Source organism: Tympanuchus pallidicinctus, unplaced genomic scaffold (genome assembly GCF_026119805.1).
Source record: "Tympanuchus pallidicinctus isolate F22 unplaced genomic scaffold, pur_lepc_1.0 scaffold21, whole genome shotgun sequence".
NCBI classification, from domain to species: domain Eukaryota; kingdom Metazoa; phylum Chordata; class Aves; order Galliformes; family Phasianidae; genus Tympanuchus; species Tympanuchus pallidicinctus.
Window position 1 is genome coordinate 8,938,772 of NW_026294733.1, and position 26,973 is coordinate 8,965,744.

General features: G+C 39.5%; 1 protein-coding gene across 3 annotated transcripts in view; it reads right to left on the reverse strand.

The window, feature by feature from the left end:
• The window catches only part of SLIT3 (slit guidance ligand 3), a 474,748-nt gene that overhangs the window by 113,327 nt on the left and 334,448 nt on the right, over nt 1–26,973 (reverse strand). For all 3 annotated transcript variants that reach the window (XM_052684870.1, XM_052684871.1, XM_052684872.1), the window contains 3 exons: nt 21,732–21,803; nt 10,390–10,533; nt 8,052–8,215 (listed from right to left, as the gene is read on the reverse strand). In XM_052684870.1, coding sequence (XP_052540830.1) covers nt 8,052–8,215; nt 10,390–10,533; nt 21,732–21,803 — 380 coding nt within the window. The remainder of the gene's footprint in view (nt 1–8,051; nt 8,216–10,389; nt 10,534–21,731; nt 21,804–26,973) is intronic.

Genomic DNA, 26,973 nt, shown 5'->3' on the forward strand with positions numbered 1-26,973 from the left:
ATGGTTCTGAAAACAGCAGAAGTATCCCAGCATGCCATGCGGCAGGGAGTATGCAGCCTTCCATGGTGCTTGACAGAACCATGTTCAATTTGTATTGTTCTACCACATGGTTAGATCAAGCACAAAGGAAAACCCCATGGACAGCCAGAGTCAGAGTTAGGCAGCGCCAAAGAGAGAAGAGCGTTGAGAGGAAGCAGCATGGAGAAGCACAAGCTGAAGGTTCACTGAGAGCTGCTCTCCACTCCGCCCATGCAAAAAGGTGCTGGATACAAGAGGTCATCCTTTATGCTACAACTGCAGAACACCCTGGAGCACAATTGGGGTTAGTGTACAAGAACAGAGCCCGGGCAAATTCAGAGACAGAACTAGTATGACAGAAACTGCTACCAAAGCACTGCTAATAGCTCTCTCCAGAAACGATGTGCATCTCCCACCACATGTGAAGGACTGAGCTGTGCTGCTCTTTATTAGCTACTTACACGCTCATGGTGCGTCTCCCAGTGCAAATTCCATTTCAGTTCTCCCCATTTATATAAATCCAACCTTAGAAATACCACAGTTTGTATCTAAAAGAGGAGACTCTGAGCTGATAGTGAACCTCTGGCAGCCAACCCTCTCTAAGCTCCCTGTGAGCCACTCTCAGCTCCCAGTGGCCTTTCATGCTAGTGGCACTTACACCGATGACCTGTAATCACAACTGCTTTGCCTTGCTTTTTTTGTCTGTACTTTGTAACATGGCAGACAAGGTAGCACACGTAAGCCACTGAAGAAATATTAAGGCAAACAGGAGTATTTTGTTCTGCTTCTTGGCATAAAAGTTGTTTTTTTCTACATCCCTGATTATTTCGAACAGCTTTGTTGTAACTCATTCCTGCAGCTTTAACACATAAAGTAGGGCATTCCATTTTGGCTTGACTGCTCCCTCTGAAATAAAACTCCCATTGACTTAATGTCTGCAGAGCTATGCCAGTGATGAGTGCTTTTGAAAGTCACATCTCAAATGTTCTTGCAGGCTTCATGAATGAGAGGAAGTGCCTGTCCTCTGCAACTGCTCAGAACATTTTGATGGTCTTCAATGAAGGTCAACACTTGTGCCTTAAAAACATAAAACGTCACTTTCCTGACTAAGGGCTTTGTGCTGCCCAAAGCACAAAGTCAGCATCAAGCAGATTATTCACTGCCTACGGAGAGAACAATGGGAGTACTTGGGCAGAGATGACAGATAATAGAGCAAGGAGCTCTGCTTCAGTTTGTACATTTTGCTGTGAACCAGCATTACTGCAGAGAACAACAACACACAAACACTTGCAAACTCCAGAAACTATGTACAGTGTTAACTCAGCCACCTTATGTGTGGGTTTGTTTCCTTAACAGCATTGAAAGTCAAACTAGCAGCTTTTGGGGGAAACCTAAAGATAAACCTTCCCACAAGCTGCCAAATTAGACACAGCCCTAAATGATGCAAAAGTTGGATTATTAATTTTCTTTTGTTACCCATGCAGAAGGGCACAATGGACATTATTATTAACTTGCTTCTATGATTTGTTCAAAGCATCCATAACACTGGAAGCCAGACCCCATATATTTAGCAATTAGTCATATGACTGGCATTTCTGCTAGTAATTCTGTATGTCTCTAGCCAAGAAAGGCTCAGAGTTTCATATCCTTATTCCTACACCTGTTTAATAATGCAGCAATTCTGGCATTCTTCAAGTAAATTCATCAGCAAGCTCATCAGCAATAGCAATGAGCTAGAGGTACCAGCACACCAGGAGTGGTCTGCCAAAATCCTAATTTACGTCCCCAAAAGACATGAGAAGTGAAATTCTCCACAAGTATATTTTGGCCTCTCAGCACGTTGAAGACTACTGCAAAAAATATGCAGGAACAGAGCTTTTCTTCTTTTTCATTCTTTCTTTTTTTTTGGCAAATGGAGTAGCAATCAGGGAAGCATGCTGCTTTGTCTTAGGTACAGTAAATAATATTTCAAAAAGAAATTCCCAATGTCTAACTGTCCCACAATGTTATACTTCTTCAGGACACTGCTGTAGTCTCCAAACAGGCAGAGGCAAATTTATTGTCCATTTGAAAGCCCAAACATTCTAGCAATGGTTGCAGAAGACTGGGTCTCTTCATGCCAATGTCTCCCCAATTATTTTCTTTATCATATTCAAGTGACTTCATGTTCAAGTATTCATATTCAAGTTACATGCACAAAAAAGTGCTAAATTTAGCATCTCTGATGAGTGTCTGTCAACTTAATCTCAATACACGCCAACAGCAATGTGATTTTGGCCCCATCTCCTGCTAACCAAACCCACCAGAAGGCACCACTTGTAAGGGGAAGAAGGGCACAAACTGTAACCAGTCAGCTTCTGTCATAGCTAGGGAAGGCATCAGCAGAAGACAATTCAGATCTCAAATGAGGAATCCCTATTGCTCTGCATTCCACACATGGAGAATTTAAAACAGTTGCATTATTGCATGCCCAAGAGATGAGGATGCATCTGTGCCTTGCCATTCCTTCTCCTAGCTCTGTACATAGCAGGCACATTGGGTTCCCAATGACTTTTGCTTCATAAAAATGTCATGCAAAACAAAGCTCAAATATACTCAGTCACAGAGAACAGTGAAGACTTCATGCTCATAAGTATGAATTAAATACAAGATTTAATCTGCAGGTGATTTGTCGCTGTTAAACAGCATTCCAATTAGACACAATTATCCTTATGCACAAATATCCTCAGCTTTGCCATATTCAGACTCTGAAGATGATTTTGCAGAGCCTTTTTGCCTTTTCAGAAAACAAATTAACTGCAGGACTCTCTTCCCCGCTCCCCCCCCCCAAAAAAAAAGCAACCAGAAAACCAAATCACACAGCATACTTCAACTGAATTTAAAAAAAAAAAAAAGTAAAAAAGTAAAATCTGAGTGCTGTTAATTTTCCAGTTGTCCAGATCAGAAGTGATTCATATTCCTCCCACTTGTGCTCAAGCCAAAGCCCAAGTGAGGAAAAGTGTCGGAGCTTGGCCTCAGTAGTCCTGTGCATCTTGTGCAGGGTTGCCAGTGCCCACCACTTCAGCTCCAGCACGGACAAACCCCCGAGCCATCAGAGTTCAGTGCCCACTCAGTCAGGAGCTGCTGGAGAGCAGCGCGCTGGGGACAGGCCAAATTGTGATTCCCTGAGCATGCGTCACTGCAGCACTGCAGCAAAGCAGATGAGCAGGTGCATATCAGTGCTTTTCATCAAACAGAAAATGCTAAGGACAGCCATACGCCTACATAGTCAGTAAATGACTATTTGCTTACTAAAAACGGAAGGAATTTGCAAAGCTGTCATTAGAATGATTTGTAAATTATGGGACAAGGGAGTGTTTCAATCAGATAAATTATTTATGTAAGAGCTGGATGAAATTCACTTGCCTTTCTGGACTTCTTAACACTAGTTGAGGAGCAACAATACACTGCACCATTTTGTTTTGAGAGCTCCAAGAGCTTAAACGTTGACATATTGTAACATCAGAGAACTGAAGAACCTAGAGGGAACAAGGGGCAGGAAACATGACTCTGGGCAGAAAGCCCTGATGTGCAGCCTGTTTTCTCCTGGCTGGGAAAACTATGTCCACTGCAGTTCTACTCTTCTAAGGCTGAAACAGTGCAGAAGAAAAGAGGATGACATTTCAGGTGATGGCAAGTGTAGGAATTCTGCTCCAGTGTAGACAGGTAAACCAGGAGGTATCAATATGTATAAATACAGAGACTGGAAAAGACACATAAGGAACTAGAGGGAAAGCTGCAATTCCTAGCAAGAGAGTTTACCAAATACCTTTGAAAATCATGAGTACATCCTCTGCTGTACTGCTGTCCAGTAACAATGGATACCACCAGAGATACAACACCGGCCCTAAATGTGAAAGCTCTAGATTTGTAAGCACAGCAGAGGCTGACTTTGATTGGGCTCAGGTTAAAAAGAGGCAGCATCCAAAAAGGAGAGAACTGTGCTGGCAGATGGTTTGTTGGCCTCCTCCTATTACTCCAGGTGCTTTTGACTTGCACAGCACTGTCTAGAACTATCTAGAACATTTAAATACGAGCTATGCCCTAATTCAAGAGGGAGCAAGAAGACAGTTTAATTCTTAGTACTTCTAATAGGAACCTTGTTTCTAAGATTTCTATTGCTAAAAAAACTTTGGTGATGTGATGCTCATAGGCACGTGTATGATCTGATCTTTATAAAAAATGGTCAGCAGGTAAAACTTCCATCACTTTTTAAATACACAATACACTGAAAAATACAAATATGTTGAAGGGAACAAAAGATACACAACTGAATAGTTGAGCAGCCCTCTGCAAAATCTATTTCATCCAGTGTCACATAGCAATCAAGAATCCTGCCAGCTCTTGAAGTGACAATAAGCTACCACAGAGACAATACAATCTGCTCATAGATTCATTTCCCTTCCACCTGAAGCCCAGCGCTGCTTTAGGAAACAAAACTGCTGTGCAGAAAACTTAGCCCAATTCTACTGGTCAGAAGATGTTGTTGTTCTTTTCTCCTGTTCTTACTAAAAATGGAAGCCTTCAGTGACCCAAAACACGAAAATCCCATTGGATCTTTAAGTCCAGTGGGCAGATACAGTCAAAACAAAAATGATCGTAAGAATTTTACCGCTGCCATTGAAAAATGACAGTATCTCCATCTTCAAAACGGAAGACAGAATTTATTACCATTCATTTCTCCAGCTCCTCTTGCAAAAAACAAACAAACAAACAAACAAAACCAACCCTATTTTTTAGACTCAAATACTATAACTGTGGGGAGACAGTTAAACAAGAGGGAGGTTTATTACTATTTTGGTGCATCACATTTGATTGACGGCAGAAAAACACAAGAAATAGTATCTATTGCAATTTGAGGCTTAAACATTTCAGATAGTATATCCAACAGCTTTGCCAGTCTCACTGCCTTGGGCAAAAACATGCCCCTTTTCCTGCTGTTACTTCATTTCATGCTATAATGCTTCCAATTCTCATTTTAAAAGGAATTATGTACATTACCTACCTGTTGCACAGAATCTGCTTCCTATGGCTACTCATAACCTTTGCAGATGTTGCTTCATCGTTATCGGTAAAAGCATGAGTCATGTTCAGAAAGGAAACAGCATCTGGGAGAACTGCCTTGATAAATTAAAGAAGAAAGCATGTTCTTCTTGCTAAAGACTATCTAAAGGATGGTGGGAAGTTGGAATAAAACATGAAAGAAACAATATGCAGAACTAAGTTTGCTAGATTTTTCTTTTCTTCTTTGCTGTGCTGCATAGTTTTGTCCTCACAGTTACACATAATTAATTAAATACCATTCTGTTTAGCCCATCCACACTGCTGAATGCATACTCTTGACCTTATTTTCTTGGTATGTCTTTACATTTTCACACTGATGTAACTCATGGGCATGATGGTCACACTGGCAATTTCTGTGCATCCTCATCAACCTCTCCTAGGCCAAAGACCAGTCCAGGTTTACACCCCTCACACTGCTTCCTTAACTAACTCACATATTCAATGGTTTTTCCCCTGCAAGACTAACTTCTGGCTACTAACATTAATTAAACATATTAAATTGCATGAAAATATTGGACCCTGAAACAAGAAACCTCTAAGCAAAGAGATGAACATTTACGAAAAGATTTAATATAAAAACTCTTTTCCTAAACACTGAGCAAAAGATGTAAAACCAATGGGGAAATCCCACATCCATCGAGGTCACTGACAAGTTACTAAGCATTGCCGTCTCAGTGGGATTGTGGGGGATCATTCCTGGGTAACAGAAAGCACTGCTCAACAGGCTGTCTGAATGATGAAGATTCATACCTCGTGGACTTTTCTGCACAGAGACGTGCTGTGTTAAATCCTGGGTCACATATTCCTCAAAATGAAAACATGGAAAATTCCTGCTGCATGCAACATCTGAAACAGCCGTGATTCAAAGGGACAACATGAGCAGAAGAGGTGCCAAGGATGTCTGTTCTCTGGATTGATTTACAAACTAAGATTCTTCTTAATCATGAGATGTTTCCCCACCCCATGTGAGCAGTGAGTCAGGTTCAGTGTATCTCAACGCCATCTGGAAACTCTACAAGCAAGGATAGCTCCTCTATTGAGCTTTTCAATAGAATTAGCTTTCATCCAGTTGAAATCTTTGTTCTGAAGCTGTACAATCCCTGCCCTCCTCCTTCATAAGTCAGGTTTATGCCTCTTCCATGTGGTTTTGATATACTTACAGAACTGGAGAGCAAGGGAAAAAACAGACTAATGCCTTAAGGAAAGGACTCCCAAGATAAGAACTCTCACAAAATATTATTCTCAACATCACCAGGTATAGTGTTCTGCATTGTTGCTCTTCTCAGCTATGACCTTTCATAACTGATATCAGATGGTGTTTGCCTTATCCAATAGACTGCACCATTGTTAGAGGCATGCGTGCACATACATAACGTAAATTTCTCTATTAATAAAGGCAGAAGAAGGTAACCATGGCAAATTGGGTACAGATTTATACCGATTTGTTTCTGCAGATTACTTTTTTTTCTGAATTATATTTATGCATTTTTATTTCAAGTTTGTTTACAGATAAACATTACTGACTAATTAACTTGTTACTATAATAGACACCCAAAAACCTCAATGAAAGTATGTCATAATTTCAATTCTAGTTATAAATTTCGTGGCTTGAGTCACAAATGATTGAAGACTTTAACAAGCATGCCCAAGACAATCTGACTGCAGATGAAGTTATCTTTATTTTATTTTCCCCATAAAAAGAAGGCTTAGCTCAGCATATTGCTTGCAGAGATACCCAAAGCACAATAGCTTGTTTTGGGCTGCTGCCATTTGGTTTCATGCTGCATCCCCATCTAGAGTCATCAATCTTTTAGCACCAGGAACACGATTAATCATGGCTGTTGGTTTGGTTTTGTTTTTTTCATAGGGAAAAGACAAAAATCACAGTAATTTTTGTAGAAAACACTGCAAGTTACTCCATCAATAACAGTCATTTTTCTTCTCAGTACACACTAATAGATTCCCTCAATGAAACCTGCTTGTCTTTACAGTATACAAGAAATGCAATAACATAATATATATACAAACCAACCAGTAGAAAAAAAATACATGAAAAAGCAGTCTGCTCAGTTGTGCTGTATAAGGCAATAAATGTCCTTTCACTGATAGCTGGACCATAAATAAAAACCAGACAGGGTTGAGTAAAAGGTGTTTATGTTACTTTGGAGGTTATTTTCAAGTGGAAACAGTTTTTCATCTGGCTCACAAGAAAAAAAACATCTCTGCACAAACTGATAAAAGCCACGATATAAAACTTAATAGAGACAGAAATCTTACAAACTTTGATGAGCTTTATGTGAATTCATGCAAGATACTTGTGGATATCAAAAATTTATGACAGTTTACGAATCAACACCATCCCCTAAATCCTGCTCACCCACATCCCAGGCCACAGGAGCCTGCTGCCAGTTGAATAAAACCCTCACCCATGCTGCTCTCAGCCTTTCAGAGAGAGCTTAAGCTGAGCTGTGATTAGGGTCATTAAGAGTTCCACCTGAATACAAAATGAAATTCTACACTGGTTCTACCCCTCTAAAATATGTCAATTGAGATTTTTACCCCTTTGAAATATGACATTCCTATAAAACTTTGTTTTCCTCAGATTTATAACTTTGAGATTTCCTCAATTTTATAACTTAGAAATTCTTCTAAAATTAAATAAATTAAATGTCACAACTTTTCTCTTTTTTTCTTTTGCTTTAAGGCAGCTATAGGCTCCCTTTTTTTTCTTTCTTTTTTTCTTTTTCTCTTATAAATCCATAAGGTAATTGGCTTTCTGAAGAACTAACTGAATTTTCCAAATTTAATTTTAAAAGATGCTCCATAATATCCATTATAGCAAATGCTGCCCTGCAGATTCGATTAGCGGGCTCTCTGGACCTGCTTATTTCTGAATTGAAAGTGCAGTACAGCCTGGATAAATGAATTACCTGAGCAGCGGAACTTCTTGCTCTTGATCTGGCTGATTCGTTTGTTGGCAAGGCGACGCGGATTGCTGCATCGAGCGCCGCTGGTTTCTATCGGATTATCCTGCAGGTAATCAGCCAGCCACTTCAAATGGCAGTCGCACACAAATGGATTCTGAGCTAAATGTCTGAGAGAAGGATGGGATGTTTAATCAGAAGTGACCTGTGACACTGTACTCCATCACTGTTTTTCGCAAATGCAAACCTGAAGAGTAATTGAATAAGCTCCCAAAAACCTGGGCCTGGAGGAAACCACAGAGCTTCACATGAATGGCAGGACTCTGCGAGCTATCACGTTTTGTAGCTTATTAAGTCTGTTGTAAGTTTGTTCATGGAGGAAACAAAAATTAATATAGCAAAGCCTGCTTTAAAGGACACGGACTGACTGTGCACAACGTGCGGTGTTTTCACCTGAAAGCCTGATGTGATCAACTGAGAGGGAAATGCACCCATCTAAATGCACCTGAGCTGAGAGATCAGCGTGCACTCTGCTTTAAAATAAATTTCATTGGCAAGCTCAGTTTTCTAAGGATCAAAAGGTGAGTAAATAAGAGTGGAATTGATACTTGCATATGATCACTGTGCCTAATAGAATTCTCCTTACATGTATTTCTGCCTGGTTTTGCCTGGATTATTTATAAAAAATAAGACTTGGCTCTGTCCCTCACCAAAATTTGCACATTTCCCACAGGAATACACAGTATATCACACTTTAACTGGATGGTTACACTTTGTTAATAGAAGTCCTCAAAATTTCCTTGGAGAAAAAAGCATTTATCTGTTGCTGTTATTACTTTTTTTTGCTTTACAAAGTTGAACAGTACACTGGGAATCTGTCAGGTTTTACTCAGAGCTTGATTCTGATGTCAGTTAAATGAACTTGCACCCATCCTCTAATTTCCAGGGGAGCAGGACAAGGCTTTCTGATAACTGCGAAAGCTAAAAGAGAAATGTTTAAATGTGGGCTTGGACAGAGGTATAAAGTTCTTGTGAGGACATAACTCTGGTCTGTTGTTGCTAGTGTATTTTTATCATCTGTACAAACACGTAGGTCACACCAAAATTAATGCCTCCTATTTATTTCCATGGAAACAGCAACGGCTATAAAGAGCATAATAACACTATTTGACAGAACAAATTCTCAGCTACAAAGCACTATTTTTCAACAGAGTCACTACCATTAGCACTGCATTTTGACCAGTGATGAACAAGAGCATGCATGCTGAACTTGTCGAAATCTCATCAGTGGAGGTGATCCACTGTTACTGCCGCCACTGCTGAAATGCATCACGCACTCCTCCCTGAGCTACATCCGCTGTTTGGTCTCCATAAACATGCAGCAAGAATCAATGAACATAAGTGGATGCCATTTTTTTCTGCATTCAATTCTACACCTTTGCTTTAGACACACTTCCAGGTCAGACACCATTTTCTCTGACATCTGTCACATGGCAACAGAATGTAAGAAATATTGGCAGGAAGGTTCAGCCCTACCACCACCTGACGCCAACATTCTGATGTGGCTGGCCGATGTAATAAAATAGGAGGCATTACTTTCGGAGCAGCCCTCCTACTTTTCTGTCTGCATATGAGATTTATACCTATACAGGAATTAACATATCTAAACAGCCATACACAATACTGTTTGTGAGGGAGTTGTTTCTTGTTTTTCATTTACATCAGGCTGGCAATTCAGTTCTGATGAAGTATAAAACCCTCCATAAAGTTATCCAGCCATTTCTATTTATTTGCTTCCAATTTTGCTTCCAAATGCTCTTCTCCTAATGACTCCAATTCAAAGAGTCTCAGAAAATGTTTAGGGGATTTTCTTAATGTATTAAATAATACAATCATTATTTCCTCTGAAATGGGATGTCAGCTGAAATATAATTTCAGGATTTATGAGTAGAAGAACTCAGCCCCAGTGAAGAGAGACACCAACTCAGTAGCTCACTAAAAACTGGTAGGCAAGGATTTTAACAGAATCTGCTGTTCATATATTGTGCAGAGTCAAATGTGTGTATTATCTTCCAACAAACAGCATGAATGAATGAATTCAGTATCTTTAAGCACGTAGACATTTAGATTACTAAGGGCAGGCTGTGTCGATGGGTATCTGTGCTGAATTCACGCAACAGTTCTCTTTTGCCTGTTCCTTTTGCTTCTGCCAGAAAAGGAGGGGCTACTACCTCAATGTCTCTTCCAAATTATCTTAGTGTCAGATGCAGAGCCTTTGTAAAGACAGGTGACATCTTTGGGGAAAAGGGGAGAGCTGTCATTTCCAATACGCTTGCATACTCACAGAGTTTGAATCGATCGGAGAGGTGCAAAAAGCCCCTTGCTGATGGTCTGCAATTTGTTGTCATAAAGAGATAGCAGTTTGAGATTATGCAGACCTTGGAACGTGTTTACCCTCAGGCAGTTGATCTTATTGGCATTGAGAAGCCTGGAAAGAGAGGAAAGATTTATAATTCACTAATCTTAGAATAATCAAATAAAGATAGAGTGAACTTTGGGGTTAAATCTAAAAGATATTAACACGGTCACCAAAACCACATTTAAACATCATCATTTGCTTGCAACTTTGCAAAGGTGAAAAAAAACACTGGCAACATTAGTACTCAAAATTCCAAACAAATATTTAAAGAAGCCTCCAGCTTAATATACTCAGAAATGGCAAACACTTCCCCCCTTACTCCTCCACACACACACACACAAAGCCCTCAATGAGAAGAGCCCTTTTTTCAATTTTCTTGTAGCCAGCAGCTGTCTTAAGTCGAACTGAAATTTCTGAAGGTTGACAACTTGTGATAAGCAGTGCAGGGTTAATCTGATCATGGAAGAACAGAAAATGTGATTCTTCTCAGAGACAAAAGGAGAGAAACATAGGATCTGGTCTAAAGCTAACAGAAAGGCAACTCATTTCATGCATGAGGACAGTCAAGAAGTGCGACAGATTAACCAGAGAAGTGCAGCCTCCATCAGTGGAAGTTTTCAATATGAGCAGCCTGCTCTGACTCAGTGAGCCGACCTGGCTTAGAGCAAAGGTTCTAAGTTTGATTGGCCTGAGGTTCCTTCCCAATTCCACTGTCCCACAGTTCTCTGAAAAGACTGCATTCCAGTTATGTCAGATTTCTGTGCAGCTTTGGAAAAGCAGCACAAAGATGTTTTGAGATCCTTTTATTTATTTATGAGATTGCACATTTACACAGCAACCTGTTTGTAGAATTAATCAGTTCGGGCAGAAAATCTTGGACAATGTTTGTACAAGTTCTCTTATGTTACCCAGCCAGAGTCCTGGCTACCATACAGTATATACAACCCCAGCAACAAGCTGGATCTCCTTCTGAGACAATCACCACTGTCATCTATCTATGTGATATTTCACACTTAAATGGAAAACAGACATGAAAGGACCTGTTCTTACAGAAGCCCAAATCCACATTTTTCAATGACTGTCAGAAAAAAATGGTGCACTGCAGACAGTGGATAGCATAAATCCAGCTGTGTTCATCACAGTTCTTGCTACTTTGTAGATGAGTCTGAAGGGTTTAATACTGTGACCGTAATACCAAATGAGAAGACAAGTGTATTTATAGGTAGAAAGGAAAATATGTTTTCCATTCTTCAGCAAGCAAATTTGTTGTCTTAAACACACCTCTAAGCACAAGGAGCTTCAGTTCTCACAAAAACGTACACAGCACTCACACAACAGGGCAACCCACTGGGCAAGTAAAGTATGCTTTCTTCTGCTCCACAGTATAACTTCAGGAAGTGTTTCCTCTCCACAGCAGCATACCTTTCCATTGCTGAAACTTTTGGAACACTCAGTACACCTCAGTGCTCCCACCAAAGTTTTGGCAGAGCCATATTACTCTACTGACAGTCTACAGTAATAGTAATATGCAGAAGATGGACACATTTGCCCAGACTACTTTTCTCAAGGAGAACAGCAGTGTAGTGCTTTGGAATGAGATGTCAGAGCAGAACTCACCTCTAGCCAACAGAGCAGTCAATAATAATTCACCTTAATTTTCTTCTCAATAAGTCTTTGAGAAAGAATTTTGATGTAAGATAAGAGAAGGTCCCAAAAAAGGCAACAACAGATAAAAGATGTTGTATTTTGCATGGACGAATAGCTAAAATAATTTGAAGTCTTTATAACCAGCATTAGTATGACCCCTCTACTGCCTGCATTTCTGTGACTGTTAATTATGTGACACCTAATCCAAACTTCCATTGACTCCATCAGAAATAACTGTAATTTCCACATTAGGATTAGAGTGTAATGCATTAGACTTCTGAGGTGTTGCTCCAACAGTAAACATCAACGTCATCCCTTACAACTTGATTCTTATAGCCATTCATATGCCTAAACCAAAGCAATCTTCATTCCATCTCAGTTCTCATGCATAATGCATTTCTCTTTTACGCTTGAACATTATCTTTTATATAAAGAACATGTTAATGAGTCATTGCAAGGCAGAACCAGCCACTGAGCTTAGAACAACAGCCCCAGACATACACTTAATGCTACAAATCCCTATCTACTCCCTGTCCGGGTACTGGTCCCACATTGTTTTTAGGTAATGCACATTAACAGACTGGTTGCTCCACAACAGGCATGGTATTTAGTTGTACAAGAAGAAAACTGGAAGCTACAATGTATTTTGTTTTATCTTATGCTATCTTCTTCTATTATGATAGTAATAGCTTACATTGCAAGCAGTACTTTTATCAAAGCATAAAGCAACAATAACAATTATCTCAGTAATAAGAGAATTTAAAACTGAGCTAATGTTGTTTCTATATATGTGAACAACCACCATGGCTGTTTGTAATGCTCAAGAAGTGCACACAGCAGCATTATGCTGTGTTGGTGCTGCTCACTCCTGTGCAGAGCAAGCCTGGTCATCACTGATCTCACTTACTAACTCCTCAGAGCAAAGCTGAGCTGCAACTGCAGTCCAACCCAGGATTCAAGTTCATTCTGTCTTTCAACAAAACACGAACAAACCCAACACTGGGAATTAGAATTTACAGTGTGACAAGTTTTCCTAGCATAAATTTTCAGTGACTGGATTCATGGCGATATAATCAGTGACATTCCTGCATAAACCAAATACCAAAATGAGCAAAACTGATCCTATGCACAGTCACACAGACAGAGGCACACACTCTGCTTTAAGCATCAGAGAAAGTAATTTGTAACAGGAAAGTGCTTCTGCAGACTGTTTAGAAGTGGGAATTCAGGTACTACAAAGCTTTTCCAAGGTGACAACACCTATTCCATCTCTCAACTACACAATATATGTGCAGTACCTAAGTCTAAAGAGGCAGATGGTGCACTTAATGGTAATCCAGATGTGGCCACACTGGGTGGATCATAACATGGATTAATGTCCAATTTCTGACCAGAATCAGTGAGAAAGGGAAACAAAAGTGGAAAACTAGGAGAAAGCAGAATAAATCACTCCTTTTTTTTTTTCTCCTCCTCCTTACTGTGAGTTAGAGGACGACTTTTGGCCATAAGCATTCAGGTTTATGTCTTCGAAACACTCAATTATTTTAAAATATCCTCTATGGGTATTATTCCAACTTTTTATTGATTCCTTCTTAAATGTCAGCCCTCAGAGGCCTCTAATTACTAATTAGATATATGAGGCTGATCCCACAGTTACAATGATAAGATTAAAGAAAAAAACAACAACCACAAAGGTGAATGAGGAAACATATTGTAGCAAGCAGGAATGCTGACCTGCCTAAACACTGAACTATGTTGTAAAACAGACTACGCGTTTGTTTTCATTGGACTTGCACCCAAAATAAGAGGAAAGATTAAATGTTGAGTCTTATTTTTGCAATAATTGCATGGTATTTGTGTTGCACCAATTTACTGTGAAGGTAAATTTTACTAATTTTCCTGTTTTTTTGTTTTTGTTTTTTTTTTAATCAGCTTGATCAGATGAGGTTTACAGACAGCTTCCAGATGTGGTGCACCACTAAAAATAATAAAAAAAAAGTTAGGAAGTCAAGTAGCAATAAAACTGCATGCTACCTAGAGGAATGACAGATCATTAACTCTCAATTTTCATCCCTCTGGATATTTAATAAATACAAAGAAACTCTCTTGCAAGTCCAGGACCACCACAGAATAGAGGAGGGAGGTGAAAGCCATTGTGGTTACGCACCATTGAAGGCAGTGAGCAGAGCAGTGCAGTATCACCATTCTGTGATCCCGTTTCCTGAAAGAGGGAATTTGTCCACACGCTGAAATAACAACGTGTCTCAGCTACACCCTCTGAATGAACGCGTACTGAATTGGCACGGTAATTGGATCAGATGCTCGTAAGCGCCATCTGCATAATTAAGATGGTCCCATAATTGAATTATATGCCCAAGCACAGTTTCAAGTGATTAACATTTAAATAACATTTTGAACTCCAAAATCAAAATGATGGAAGAAATTGTTTTTTAAGTGCAAATGGGGATGTTGATTTGGCTTTCACCCTTAACAACGTTTGTATTTTCAGCTCGGCGAAGTCACGTAATCAAACTATCAACAAATAACTACGTAACTAGAAACTGAAACAGCAGCCTAGCAACGCCAACACGCTGGGGACTGCAGGTTGGTTTCTGTTGCTGTACAATGGACCAGAAATCATCCTAGGTGCAGTAACCAGCACACAGGAAAGGGTGGGACAAATGCAGCACCGAACCACTTTCCTTTCACCAGCTTTGTGTTTTAGCAATGATGACAACACGAGGCAAATGAATCCCATGAACTGTCTGGCACATCTCACAGGCCAGACTCCACTGGGGAAAAGAGAACTCACCAGAAAAAGACAAATTTAAAATGCACAGGAGAAGAGTGCTGAAGTTATTTGCACAAGTAAGAGCAGAATATAAATTCAATACACGTGCCTTTTATAGAATATCACTAGTCAAAAGCTGCACCTACATTCAAAGCACTGTATGGTAACAAAGGAAGGGAGCTTGACAAAAAGCACTCCTTAGACCTGCTACACTATTTTGTTACAATACAACAGACCTGTCAAAATATTTCTTCAGCATGGCTTTTTCAGTGTTTTGTCTTGAAAACTGTAGGGAATGGAAAGCCATCCACTACAGGACAACAGCAGAAGCACCAGTATACAAGTGGGGGTTTAAGAGCTGGAATAAGGTAATCCTTAAAGTTCTCTCTGACCCAAGCCATTCGGTGATCCTAACTATGGAGTCATATAAAGAGCCACACAGCCAACCCAGCAGTCACCGACAAGCTGTGCTTAATGACAGAGCTGTGTGTCCCTGCTTACTTATTGGCAAAATAATTCTGTTAGGTTCCAGGAGAGTTTCTGAATGGCCTGGAGTGTAAAACAGCGATCTGAATGCCTCTCTGCATAACGATACTTCGACATCCACTAAAATTTACATTTTCTAATGTGATGACTGACCACCAAAGAGTCTGTCAGCACTTCAACTGATAATACCCAGTGTGAACTCATCATCATGCTTGCTTGAACCAGCTTCAAGTGTTTCTTCATGTTCAGGAAAATGGATGATGGTGATGACAAATTTATTCAAAGTAAATTAAAATGGAGAAGTCACGAGCTGATAACGAGTCAAAAAGCAAGTTTGACAGTCCCACTTTGGAGAGATTTTAAAGACCTCATTTCATTCCTCACCCAAAAGACTGCAACATTCATAAAGCAGTCCTGTGGTACTCGTGTACCTGGAGAATTTTCAGCACGTGGTATCACAGCATCTGGGCTCAGGCTATTCAAATTCAATACCGTCCAATTTATGCCTGCAGATATCCACATGATAATTCAGATGCACAGGGGAATAAAAACATTTTCTCAGCTTCCTGCACTACCAGGGAGCTAGTTTCTTGTGCAATAATAACTAGGAGAGCTTCTGTCAGGTGAAGCCAGCTTGGAGGACTGGCGTCAGAAGAGCTAATAAATTACACACTGACGTACAAAGTAGCGGTTGTTTTGGGAAGCTGCATGCAGACAGATTACAGAACTGACACAGGAAAGGCAGATGCTGCTGCAGTCTTTCATTAGTGCTCGACTGTAATTGTATTTCTGTGTCTAGCAGATGCTCCTCCCTCACTTTAACTGCAGTTATTGAGTTTAGCAATATTATCACAATGGCAGCCTAAATGCAGAAATCTAAAGAAAAAAAAGCTTGAGGCAAAAGGCTTGAAAACAATTCTAAAGCTATTAAACAGGTCTGTGCAGGGAGTATTCTCTCCTGGAGTAGAAGGATGAGGGCTCTGTTGTTAGCTAGTGATATTCTGAGTAATCAAGGAGAAGTCCCTATGTCATTTTGCTAAGAATTTAGAGTCACAAAATCCAGAAACTACATAGGTAGTGACAGACCTCAGGAGGTCACTTGTCGGAACCTCACTAAAAGCAGTCAATGTAGAGGCCTTTAGCAGACACTTGCTTCATAATTCCTGTCTCGGCTCACGGGATAATTCATGATGGCAGGAAGCTCAAGAGGTTTCCTGTCCTGTTAGACTGCCCAAAGCAGGGTGAGCTGTGAATTCAGGCCTGTTTGCTCACAGCTCTACTCAGCATGGTCTTAAAACCTTCAGGGATAGAGGCTGCACAACTTCTCTGGGTAACCTGTTCCGCTGCTTGGCTTGCCACTGTGAAAATGCTTCCCAATACCTCTACCTAGTCAGTAGTTCTCATTTCATTCCTGTTCTCTCTTCTCCATGAGAAAAATGATTAGCGCCACAGAACAAGAAGATTTTAAACATCCTTTGTTAAACGACACAAGAGGTTGCTATGAGGAGAAAGAAACTTGGAAAACGGTCAAATCTTTATTCTGGCATTCATGTGATGTTTGCATCACTGTTTAATGATACTTTTGTTTATATCAGTGTAATGTATACAATACAAAATATTATAATTGATGTACATTCTTTAGAGGATTTTTTTTAAACATTTTGTATGAGTTTGTGCTTAACTGGATTTTCTTTGAGCTTTTAACAAGCTCCAAAAGCATGCAATAAATATTTGGTAGACTGTAGATCCTATTTTAAGCTCCTAAGTACTGGGATTCACTTTATAATTACACTTCAATACAAGTACTTCAGACTTGGCAAATTTACCATGGAGCTAATTTCCAAGCAACTGCAAAAACTAAGACAGTACCAAACATTGTACAACTTATTCAAGGAGAAACAGCATAAAAAGTACACTAAGAAGGAACATAAAGAAAATCTGACTGGTTGAGGTTTGGGAGGACTGATGGTGGCAGATTCTAACAGCACACACACAGCTGCCCTCTTCATATAAAACTACTTTCAATAAAGGTCAGTCAGACTTGTCAAGATGAGATCTAGTCCCAGTTCTAATCCAGGTCAGATGATGGGATCTGGAAGACTAATCTTTCATCGCTTTTGAAGTTATTTTATCAATTAACACGTCAAACTCTAGGCATCACCACAAACCTCTGCTTTCAATGTGTATATGCACCAGGAGTACATCTACTTGAAGTAACATTAAAACAAAATCAGCAAGGGATTCCCTCTTGCTTGCAAAGCTTGCCCAGCAACCCATGGGGATCTCAAGCACGAGATGTACCATCAGGACACCTGAGCACTTGCATGACTAGTGAGAATGCAAATTGAATTTTCTCAAGAAAAAAGGATTCAGTGAAAACTGATACTGGCCAGTTTGAAAAATGAGATTTCATCCTCTTATTTTGCTATATAATCTCTTGAAACAGGAGAGATTTTATAACTTTTGGTTCCAGGAAGCAGAGTGCTCTGTTGCATAACATGTATTACTAATAAAAAGACCTCCAGAATGTTTCTTTTAATATGGTTGCAGAGAGGAAAGCGTATTATTTAGGTATGAAAAATAGTGGTTAATAAACTTGATGCCCATTATCCATGGCTCACTGCCTTGAGCCACTTGACTCTGTTTCACTGCTGTCTGGCTCTGCACGTTCGCTCGTTTGGGAGCAAGCGGAGCAACTGTCAGGTTTATCTGTCACAGGGTTGCTGAAAAAGAAAGAGCTGCACAGCATTTTGTTGTGCCCCCTGTGCAGTGACTGGCAGACAGCTTGGCAAGCACAAGGGCTCATGAAAGAGCCTGTCCACATTCCAGGACAGTTGAAAGATAGGTGAGAAGGACATTCAAATGTATTCCAGTTTCCAGACAGACTGAGATTAGTTTAAGGCCTCCTGGACAGGCATTCAAATTGCCAACAGCTAGCATTTACTTGAAAACTTCCACCTTAAGCTGAAATCCTTCCTACTCGTCTGACATTCAAGTGCCAGTTACACAAACAGCGGTAACTGAGCACGTGCTGCTCCACAGCTTGGACTGATCACTACCTCAACGAAATGAAAGATGCAGTTTACTATGAAAAAAAATATTAAAAAATCAGATTGCAGCTGCGCCCACTTCTGGAAAAAAGAATAGGTCTCTCAAATCCAAATTGACCTAAAATTCTCAGAAGGCACTTGATCCAGATTGCTGAAAAGAATGTATGAAAAGTATGAGGGTCATGCTGCAGCAGCTTCCTAGAATCCTCCCTCCTGGAAACTCAAACAGGATAAGGAAAATGACACGGTCCAGGAAAAGATTCAGTTCCACAATACAGACACATAGTTGAACTTGTACAATAACCTTTGCTGCTGTGTTGGTTGAGGTTGCATATTCAGGAAAATATAAGATTTGTGAAATCAGTAATTTAACAAATCCAATTGTGTGATTATTTACAGGAGAATACTAACTATTTAAATAAGATAGCTAATAATGAATACTTCAGAAACAGCATTTAAATTAACCCAATAGGAGTAAAGTTAAAAAAATAATAAGAACTAAAAACCATCTTGCTTTGCCTGGTTACTTTCCTGCTAAATGTTATTCACTTACTCTGTTTTGTGTGACAGAAATACAGAATTCTCATGTTATCTGGGTCATCTAGAACTTGTTCCAAATTCCTCATTTCCCATACACCAAAGACAAATGGGACAGCTGAGCCGAGTATTACTCTACCCAGCTGTAGTGTTTCTGACATCAGTGGCACTACCTGAAGGTGTAGGGTACTTGCACAAAACAATTCTGCCTCAACAAAGTGGAACAATTTGGGCCTACAGAGTGACAGTATACTTAAACAGGACAGCGACATTTCTGAGAAACACTGATGAGTCTTATCCAAAACAGTAAATTACAATATTATCTGCTCTGCAATTCCATGTCATTTGTTTCCTTCTAATTAAAATCTGAACACTTTTGCACAGGACCTACTGCCACTCCCATTTACTGAGCATGGACTTCCTTACCATAAGATCACTGTATTTTAAAAAATGTTCCAGCTTATGCTGAGGAAATTGTACCAGCTATCAGGAAACTTTAATCAGAGCCTTCTTACCCATATGTCCCCAGACTAATAGGAAGAAATCCAATCTAGAGACCACTGAATGCTAAATTAGATCTAACCATGGAGCACTTTTCCAACTGTTCAGCAGCAAGTCTAAAACCAGCAAATGCTGTTTAAGTGTCCATTAAAATACTACAAGCAATATGCCATAATAGTTGTTTCAAGGTCATGATCAGAAAAGCGTCCACGAGCACTCAATGTTCTCCTCGCCAACTGCTCTTTCACAGACAAATACTTTCAGAAGTCCCCTAGAGCCTCAAGAGCCACAGAGTACTCTGAGAATTTCATGAAGAAAGCAGCTTCTCAAGGCTTACCTACTAACAGTTAAATGATTAAAGCAGTGTTCCCTGTTGTCTGGCATATAGGTTTTGTCTCTCTCACAAAAGGCGTAATCTGCATTAATGCACACAGGATAATTGCTGCATCTGGGCTTAGATATGCAACTCCTTGGAGCCCAGCACTACATGCACACAGTGACTGTAGTATAAAGCATAATGCTTTATTCAAAACGTGAGTTATGAGATGGGTGATCCTTCTACTGCGAGAAATTTCATCTATACAGCATCCTAGGTTAGAAAGAGAAATTGCGTATTGCTTCAAACTTGCAATGACAACATACTTTTGGATGGGGGGAAACCAGAAGAGTTATATCAGAATTAATTTTTTTTTAATGGTTTCCTTCTCAGAGCTCAAAACAGTGAATAAATTTTTAGCTTTCCTTCTGCCTGCAGCACCCCCACTGTACCAAACACAACGCAAGTCTAACAGCAACAAACATGCCAGACATACCAACACGCACCAAGTCACTTCCATGCTTACTGTTCTCATGCCTGTTAAACTATCTCCCTCCCAGATATGCAGTCTTGCTTCTAGTGCAGAGGCTGATCATGAGGGCACTGCAGTAGCAACAGACTGGTGAGATATGGGCCAGGAAAGAAGAAAGGAGAGGCCAGAAAAAGTATGCATAAAGGGCCGAGACAAAATCATTGGCTGTCTACAGAAGATGGACAGCTTGCCACCACTGCAGCTCAAGGGTTTGTCGTAACCAAACCACGTGTGCTTTTGCTCGTCTTTCTCTAGAACAAGGTGGCCCATGTCTGCAAATAAAATCTTACGACTCAATGAACATCAGAATAATCCTCTGCTTAACAAATAGAAAAATTTAAACAGTTTTTACATTTTAGCTCTTTGGCTTTGCTCATGAATTTATAAACTAAGTCTATGCTTATTTTCATATAGCATATAGCAGCATCAAAGACCACAGGCAGAATGGCAGACATTAAAGGGTAATCGTGAAAATTCAGATTTTCATTTCTAGTTAAGGCAGAAAGAATTAACATATATAATAAATGCTATGGTTTTTTATTTTATATTTTATGCCATTTAATATTGGAGGGTGGTGGGGGTACATGTGCTATAAGCCAGAATCACTTAGTTTTATATATCACCTTCTCTGAGAGCATCGTCCATGATGATATTAGGAATGCATGGAAGTTAAACTCACTTCACATCTGCTCCCTCTACTGACTGGCTGCAATAGTAGCTGACTCCCCTCTCTGAAAGAGTTATGGATTCCAGTGTGATGATGGAGATGAGTGCGTGCAATTCGGAATTTCACATTTGGCTTAGGAAATTCTTTATGCCACATTAATAAATACTGATAAGTACACGTTATACCCCTGATTATGACAATGTATTAAATCACACATGGCATAAAATACTTCAATATACAATTGAGTCTGAAATGATTTCTCTTACAACTAAGCCGCGCTTGGTGCAATAAGAATAAAATACTGAGCATGGCTGATAACAATAAGGTCTTTCATATGCAATTTTGCTTGCATGTGCAGCTACTTGCAACACAGTAGTCCTGAAGGATCTAGACACTCAACCACAAATGCTAAAAGTGTAAAAACAATCAGATGGCACCTCCGCCCTCACATCAGCCACTGACCAAATTTCCTTTCTTGGACTTTGCTGAGGCTCTCATTTCCTCCTCACACTTAAATCTTCTTTGTCTGTTATAATCTGTGACTTGCACTGTGCTATAAAACTGTTGGCATATTACCTTTCTTTTTTCAATCCTTGCCTCCCTTTTGCCCGACAGAAACAACAGACTAGCACGTCCCAGTGACTTTTCAATGGAAAAGGTGATTATATTAATGTTAAAGCTGAAAAATCAGTAAATCTAGTTAGTCTGTAAAATAAAGAAGAGGAAAAGATCATACTTACAGCAGCTGCAGAGACACAAGATCATCAAAAAGGCCCTGGGGAATCTCTGTGATCTTGTTTCCATAGAGCACTCTGAAAGATACGGGAAGGCAAAATAAATCTTAAATAACAGACCAGTTTAGTGTCCTCCCACATCTCTGCATTATCATCTTTATTGATCTTGTGTACCATGCCCAGGATCTGTGGGCATTTCATTTAACTACTGATCTCATTTTCTTTTCAGAGAGCACACGGTATCCAATGAGTCGTTGTGATTCAGGCTTCGTCTGGTGTTGGAAAGCATTTCTAATGTAGAATCTGGACATTATCCAGAAAGTGTATCTAAAATATTTTTCATTCTGTCAAGGTTTTTTTCATCCTTTTTAAGTATTTTAACCATTGAAAAGCACATTGCAGGAATCAAAGACCTAGAATTCTGCTCAGAGATAGTGAATTTAAAAGCAGAAGCTAGTTGCAGATAAAACTTCACATAATTGACCCTCTCCAGATATAATAATTGCCAAGAAATGTGACACAGGCATCAGTGGATAAAATGTTACAGCTTCACCAGCTGCTATTACAGTTTCAACTGGCTAATATATACAAAAATAATAAATAAAGGAAAAGTCTGAACTGGGAATAGTCATATATTTTGGAAAAGCTGAAGTAATTTAGGTACAGTTTAGGTACGAAAAAAAGCCAACAATGAAGATTAAACACACAAGTAAAAGGCACTGTATAAGCCTTCATTTTTTCAACCATAAATATATGCTCTCATATTTATGATTCATTTCAGTAATAAAAATATTTCCTTTTTTATTGAAAAACTGAAGACATATTATCATCAGAACTAAAAAAACCTCCACACACAAAACCACCATTACAACACAATACCCTACATAGGGATCAGAACAAAATCATAAAACAGGACTTCAAACTTCTTAAAGCACTTTCTCAAGAAATTTTTGTAAGTTGATAAAATTTGCCCAGATGAGAAGGTGAGTAACGAGTTCATAAGAGCCACAGGAACAGGGAAGAGCTCCAGGCTCCCTCTGCATGTCACCCCTTGACCATTTTAGTAGGCGTCAAACTGAGGAAAACAAGATTTATGTTATTTGCGGGCTCTGCACTGGATGCAATAAATGGTTACAAACCGGTTCATGCCAAGCTGTGCTGCTCGTGTCACTGAAACGGTTCATCCCAAACTTTTTCATGTGCAACAACACGCGAGCAATGAATCAAACAGCTACGTGAGGCTGGGATGCTGGCTCAAATCCTGGATTACTCTGACTTTCAACACTTAAAATATTATGGTGTGTTGAACACACTGAAAAACAAACACTTCGCACGACAGGCCATTTACATTGCTCTCCAGCCTTCCCAGAGTATGGCCACTTCAATTTACTGTTCATCGGTCACTGGAAGAATATTGACTCTGAGTTGGAGAATTCCTAGATCACTTCTGAGCCTAAATAAAATGAATATAAATAAAATAATACAACTCAGATATGAAATTCTGAACTTGAAACTTCATTTTTCATGACTTTTGTAGTTTAGAAGGAACTGAACTTCCACTCAAGGAATTAATGATCACAGCATTGCATTTTCTCTAAACAAATCATGGAATCATTAAGGTTGGAGATAACCTCTAAGATCATCCAGTCCAGTAATTTCTATTCATATACTGCAGAATCAAGAAGCTGGCTTTTAATGTGCTGATACAGTGAATTTTTGGTGAACAATGAGTGCCCACTATTTTTTTTTCCTATTTCTTCCCTAATTTCATTTGCAAATATATTTTTTACAGTCAAAATATGAGCTTAATGTCTACAGAATCTAGTGAACAGTATTTTTTTTAGCAAGTGCTTCGTCTATATACAAAGTTTAGATGAACATTATCATCTAAACTTTCTGAAGCGAGATTATCATCTTATCTGTGTGAAGCAGCAGGACAACCAATGCTGATCAGCAATGCATAATAGCAATGCATAACACTGTAGAATACAGGAAAGAGTTCAGAAGCCAAGCCTTACAGATGTATGCGAACAAAAGGAAAAAAAAATATCCATTCCAGACTAAGGGTTATTTTGGCTGCAGAAGCAGTAAAGACGTGAAATGAAGGTCTAGAGTATTTGCAGCTAGTACAGTTGTTAGTTGTGGTACTACTAAGTACAAATACCAAAGAATGACTCTGGTTAAAGTAATTTTTCATTTACTTATTTAAAAGTCAGGTGGTCACAATGCTGTGTTCCACTGAATTTGAAACCTTGCATGTGTTTATACAGCTTCTTTGTTATTTTGAACAAAATAAAGCTCATTAAAATCACCTCTAAAACAAAACAAAGCTTCACTTTTAGAAGCCATGAAAGGAAAATAAGAATTTTCAAACGTAATTGGGCTTATGTGCTTGTGGCAGATTAGCATTCGAACAAATTAACAGCTAAACAAAAGTCAGCATGAGAGCTCAGGCACTTGTCTCAAATTCATATTCATGTTCAGCAATACACAGAGCCAAATTAGCTAATGCCATTGTCTGCCTGCTGTGCCAGAGCTGAAGTCAAACGGTCCTACAGAGGAGATGCACAGACCTTGCATTTCAGTTCTTGAGTTACTTATTTCCATTCACTCTAACAGAAAACACGGAAACTTTCGCTCTCCTCAGAGCTGTTGTTTTTTTCTACAATAGGAAAACATACCCATGGATACGAATAACTGTCAGGTTCTTGATTCAAGATGCTTTTGTTCTGGATGTATCACCTGCAGCACCCTGAATAGTACCCACCTACCAAAAAGAATGGCCAGTCTGCGGGCATCCCATTACAGCCTGCACTGCCCTCTCTGCCCTGTCTGCTCACCTCACAGAAAAACTCTGCAGTGTTTTTGGACAGTGGCATTGGGAAGGGTGGAGGTAGAGAAGGAGAGAAAAAAAAACACAACAGAACTTCAAACAAAACAACATGGGAAATAAGGAAAAGGCCATATAGTTAGGAACTCGCCAGCCAGTAAACTTCACTTACATCTCCAATTCTTTCACTAAATTTTAGTAGACAACAAATTTTAGACCTCTGCCTACAGTGTTATGCATCTTCACTTGCATCCCTCTTGTATTTTCGTTACATTTTGCAGGACACATAGGTTTACCAGCTATTGTACAAGTCCGGTATAGAAACATATTCTATTCCCTAGCATCAGAAATTTAAACCAAAAATATGTTTAATTAACTAATAACATTAATACATACCAGAAAACAGCTTACTAACTGCTACCAGCAGACAATTCATTGAATCAAAATGACATTTATTAGAATGTTAAAATAATTACTAAAATGCTTGTTCTGTGCTCCTCAACTTTGGTGGGAAACCAAATGAGCCACAGGTCTGATAAATGCCATCTACTGTCAGGTGGAGAAGATGTACACTTCAGTATAATAAGCCTGATATACTCTGATTCTCTATTCACAATGCTTATTTTGAAAGTATAAAATAAAGATATTATATATATAAATATAAATATAAAATAAGCCAAAATAAATGAAGAGACCAGTTTTTATTATGGTACTTTTTTTCCTTTTCTCACTACGCATGACAGCCTCCATTACAATGATGGAAACCAGCATGAAGGAAGAAAACAGTCACAAAGATGTCTCAAAATGCTAGGCTTGCCAATGCATAGGGATTATTCTTGTGTTTTCCACACACAGGCATAGCTCATCCCAGAATGCCTAGAATAAGGGATTGTTCATGGTATTTTTAATTCAAGCAAACATTTCCCAGTTTTTGTGGCTCTTCTACCATCAGCAGGTTCCTGCTATGGCATAGGTGCAGCTGAGCCAGGAGGGGCCAGATTCTCAGCAGCATGAAGAGCATCAGTTTGTCAGTTCACAGCTAAATGCTTCCAGCGTGGCCAAGAACCACAAGCTGCTATTCTTCAGAAGCACCTGGCGGATTGGCAAACAACCTGCAGCAGTTTTGGGGCCACCATCAACCTTCCTAGCAGTGGCAAGGACACTGCATGCAATGCACAGCCCCTGGCTGCACTGCAGATGCCCAGAAGCACCCCCCTATTTAGCTGAAGAGGGAGCTGCTGAAAATCCAGGTATATTCAGCTTTTTACAAAAAGTGCTCTAAAATAGGACAATTTTTTTTTTTTTCCTGACTCAACTAGTTGCTTTCAACTAAAAGAACTGGAAAAAGGAATGACTTATAAACCTTTATTTTATCCCTCATTAAATTAAAACGTGCAGTTCTGTGTGTGAAGTTAGTTATGATGCTCAAGTTCCCATGTGCAATCTGTATTGCCCAAACATGCCCCGCTTTCCCCCAGCATCACACAAATACTTTTCCTCCCTCAGCTGCCTACTTGGATAGAATCTGTGGGAGTTTATCATCCGTGAGAGCTCCTCCACAACAATTTCAGCTGCAGCTGGACAGAGAGTTAATTTTTTGTACCGGAGAAAAAGAGAGGAGATTAAGATTTGTTGGGAAATTGTGATGGCAGATGAGTGTTTCCTCAGAAGCCAAGTGCAACCCCTACTGCATTTTACAAAACCTCACCCACTCCCCTTTATAGAGTTATCACAAATCTGCAGTAGAAAATGACATAAATATATAAAGTCATAACAAGTCATTATAATTTTTCAGCCTGATACTATTATTCCACTTTTATATGCCATATAAAGTGTATCTATTCCAAGATACTATTAATTACCAAATAAACAATTACTGGTTAGAACTAAACTTCAAATTTTGCAGGTTAATCCAGCTGATGCTCTAATCTAAAAGATTAAGCAGTCACTGCATAACTTCATCTAAAAGTCTGGGAAGCATCAGACAAAGGATGATGCACTGGGAGCACTATCTCATGCCTAGCAACAAGTGTGTCATCTCAGTGAGAAAGTATCTGGCATGGCAGAGCCCTTCAGCAGCACTGGAAATGTGAAAGCTCCAGTGATTGTTCACAGTCTCGAGACATTCTGACCTCCTGGACAATTTCAAAATCAAGGAATTTGCTGACTCTACAAACACGCTGCCTTTCACACGCACTGAAGTTTACCATACCTACTTCGAAGTGCCTGAAACAGAAATTGCTGTGTTGTCCTTATTTTACAGTTCTTTGGCATATCTTACTTGCAAGCGCAGTTGCAACATAGCTACTTGGTAAGTCAGATCCCAGAATCCTGAGATTTTTCCCTGGGATTTGAGTTGGAGCTGTTTTGGGGTATGAAAGCCTGAGACAGAATCCCTCATTCTAGGCCATCTGGTTT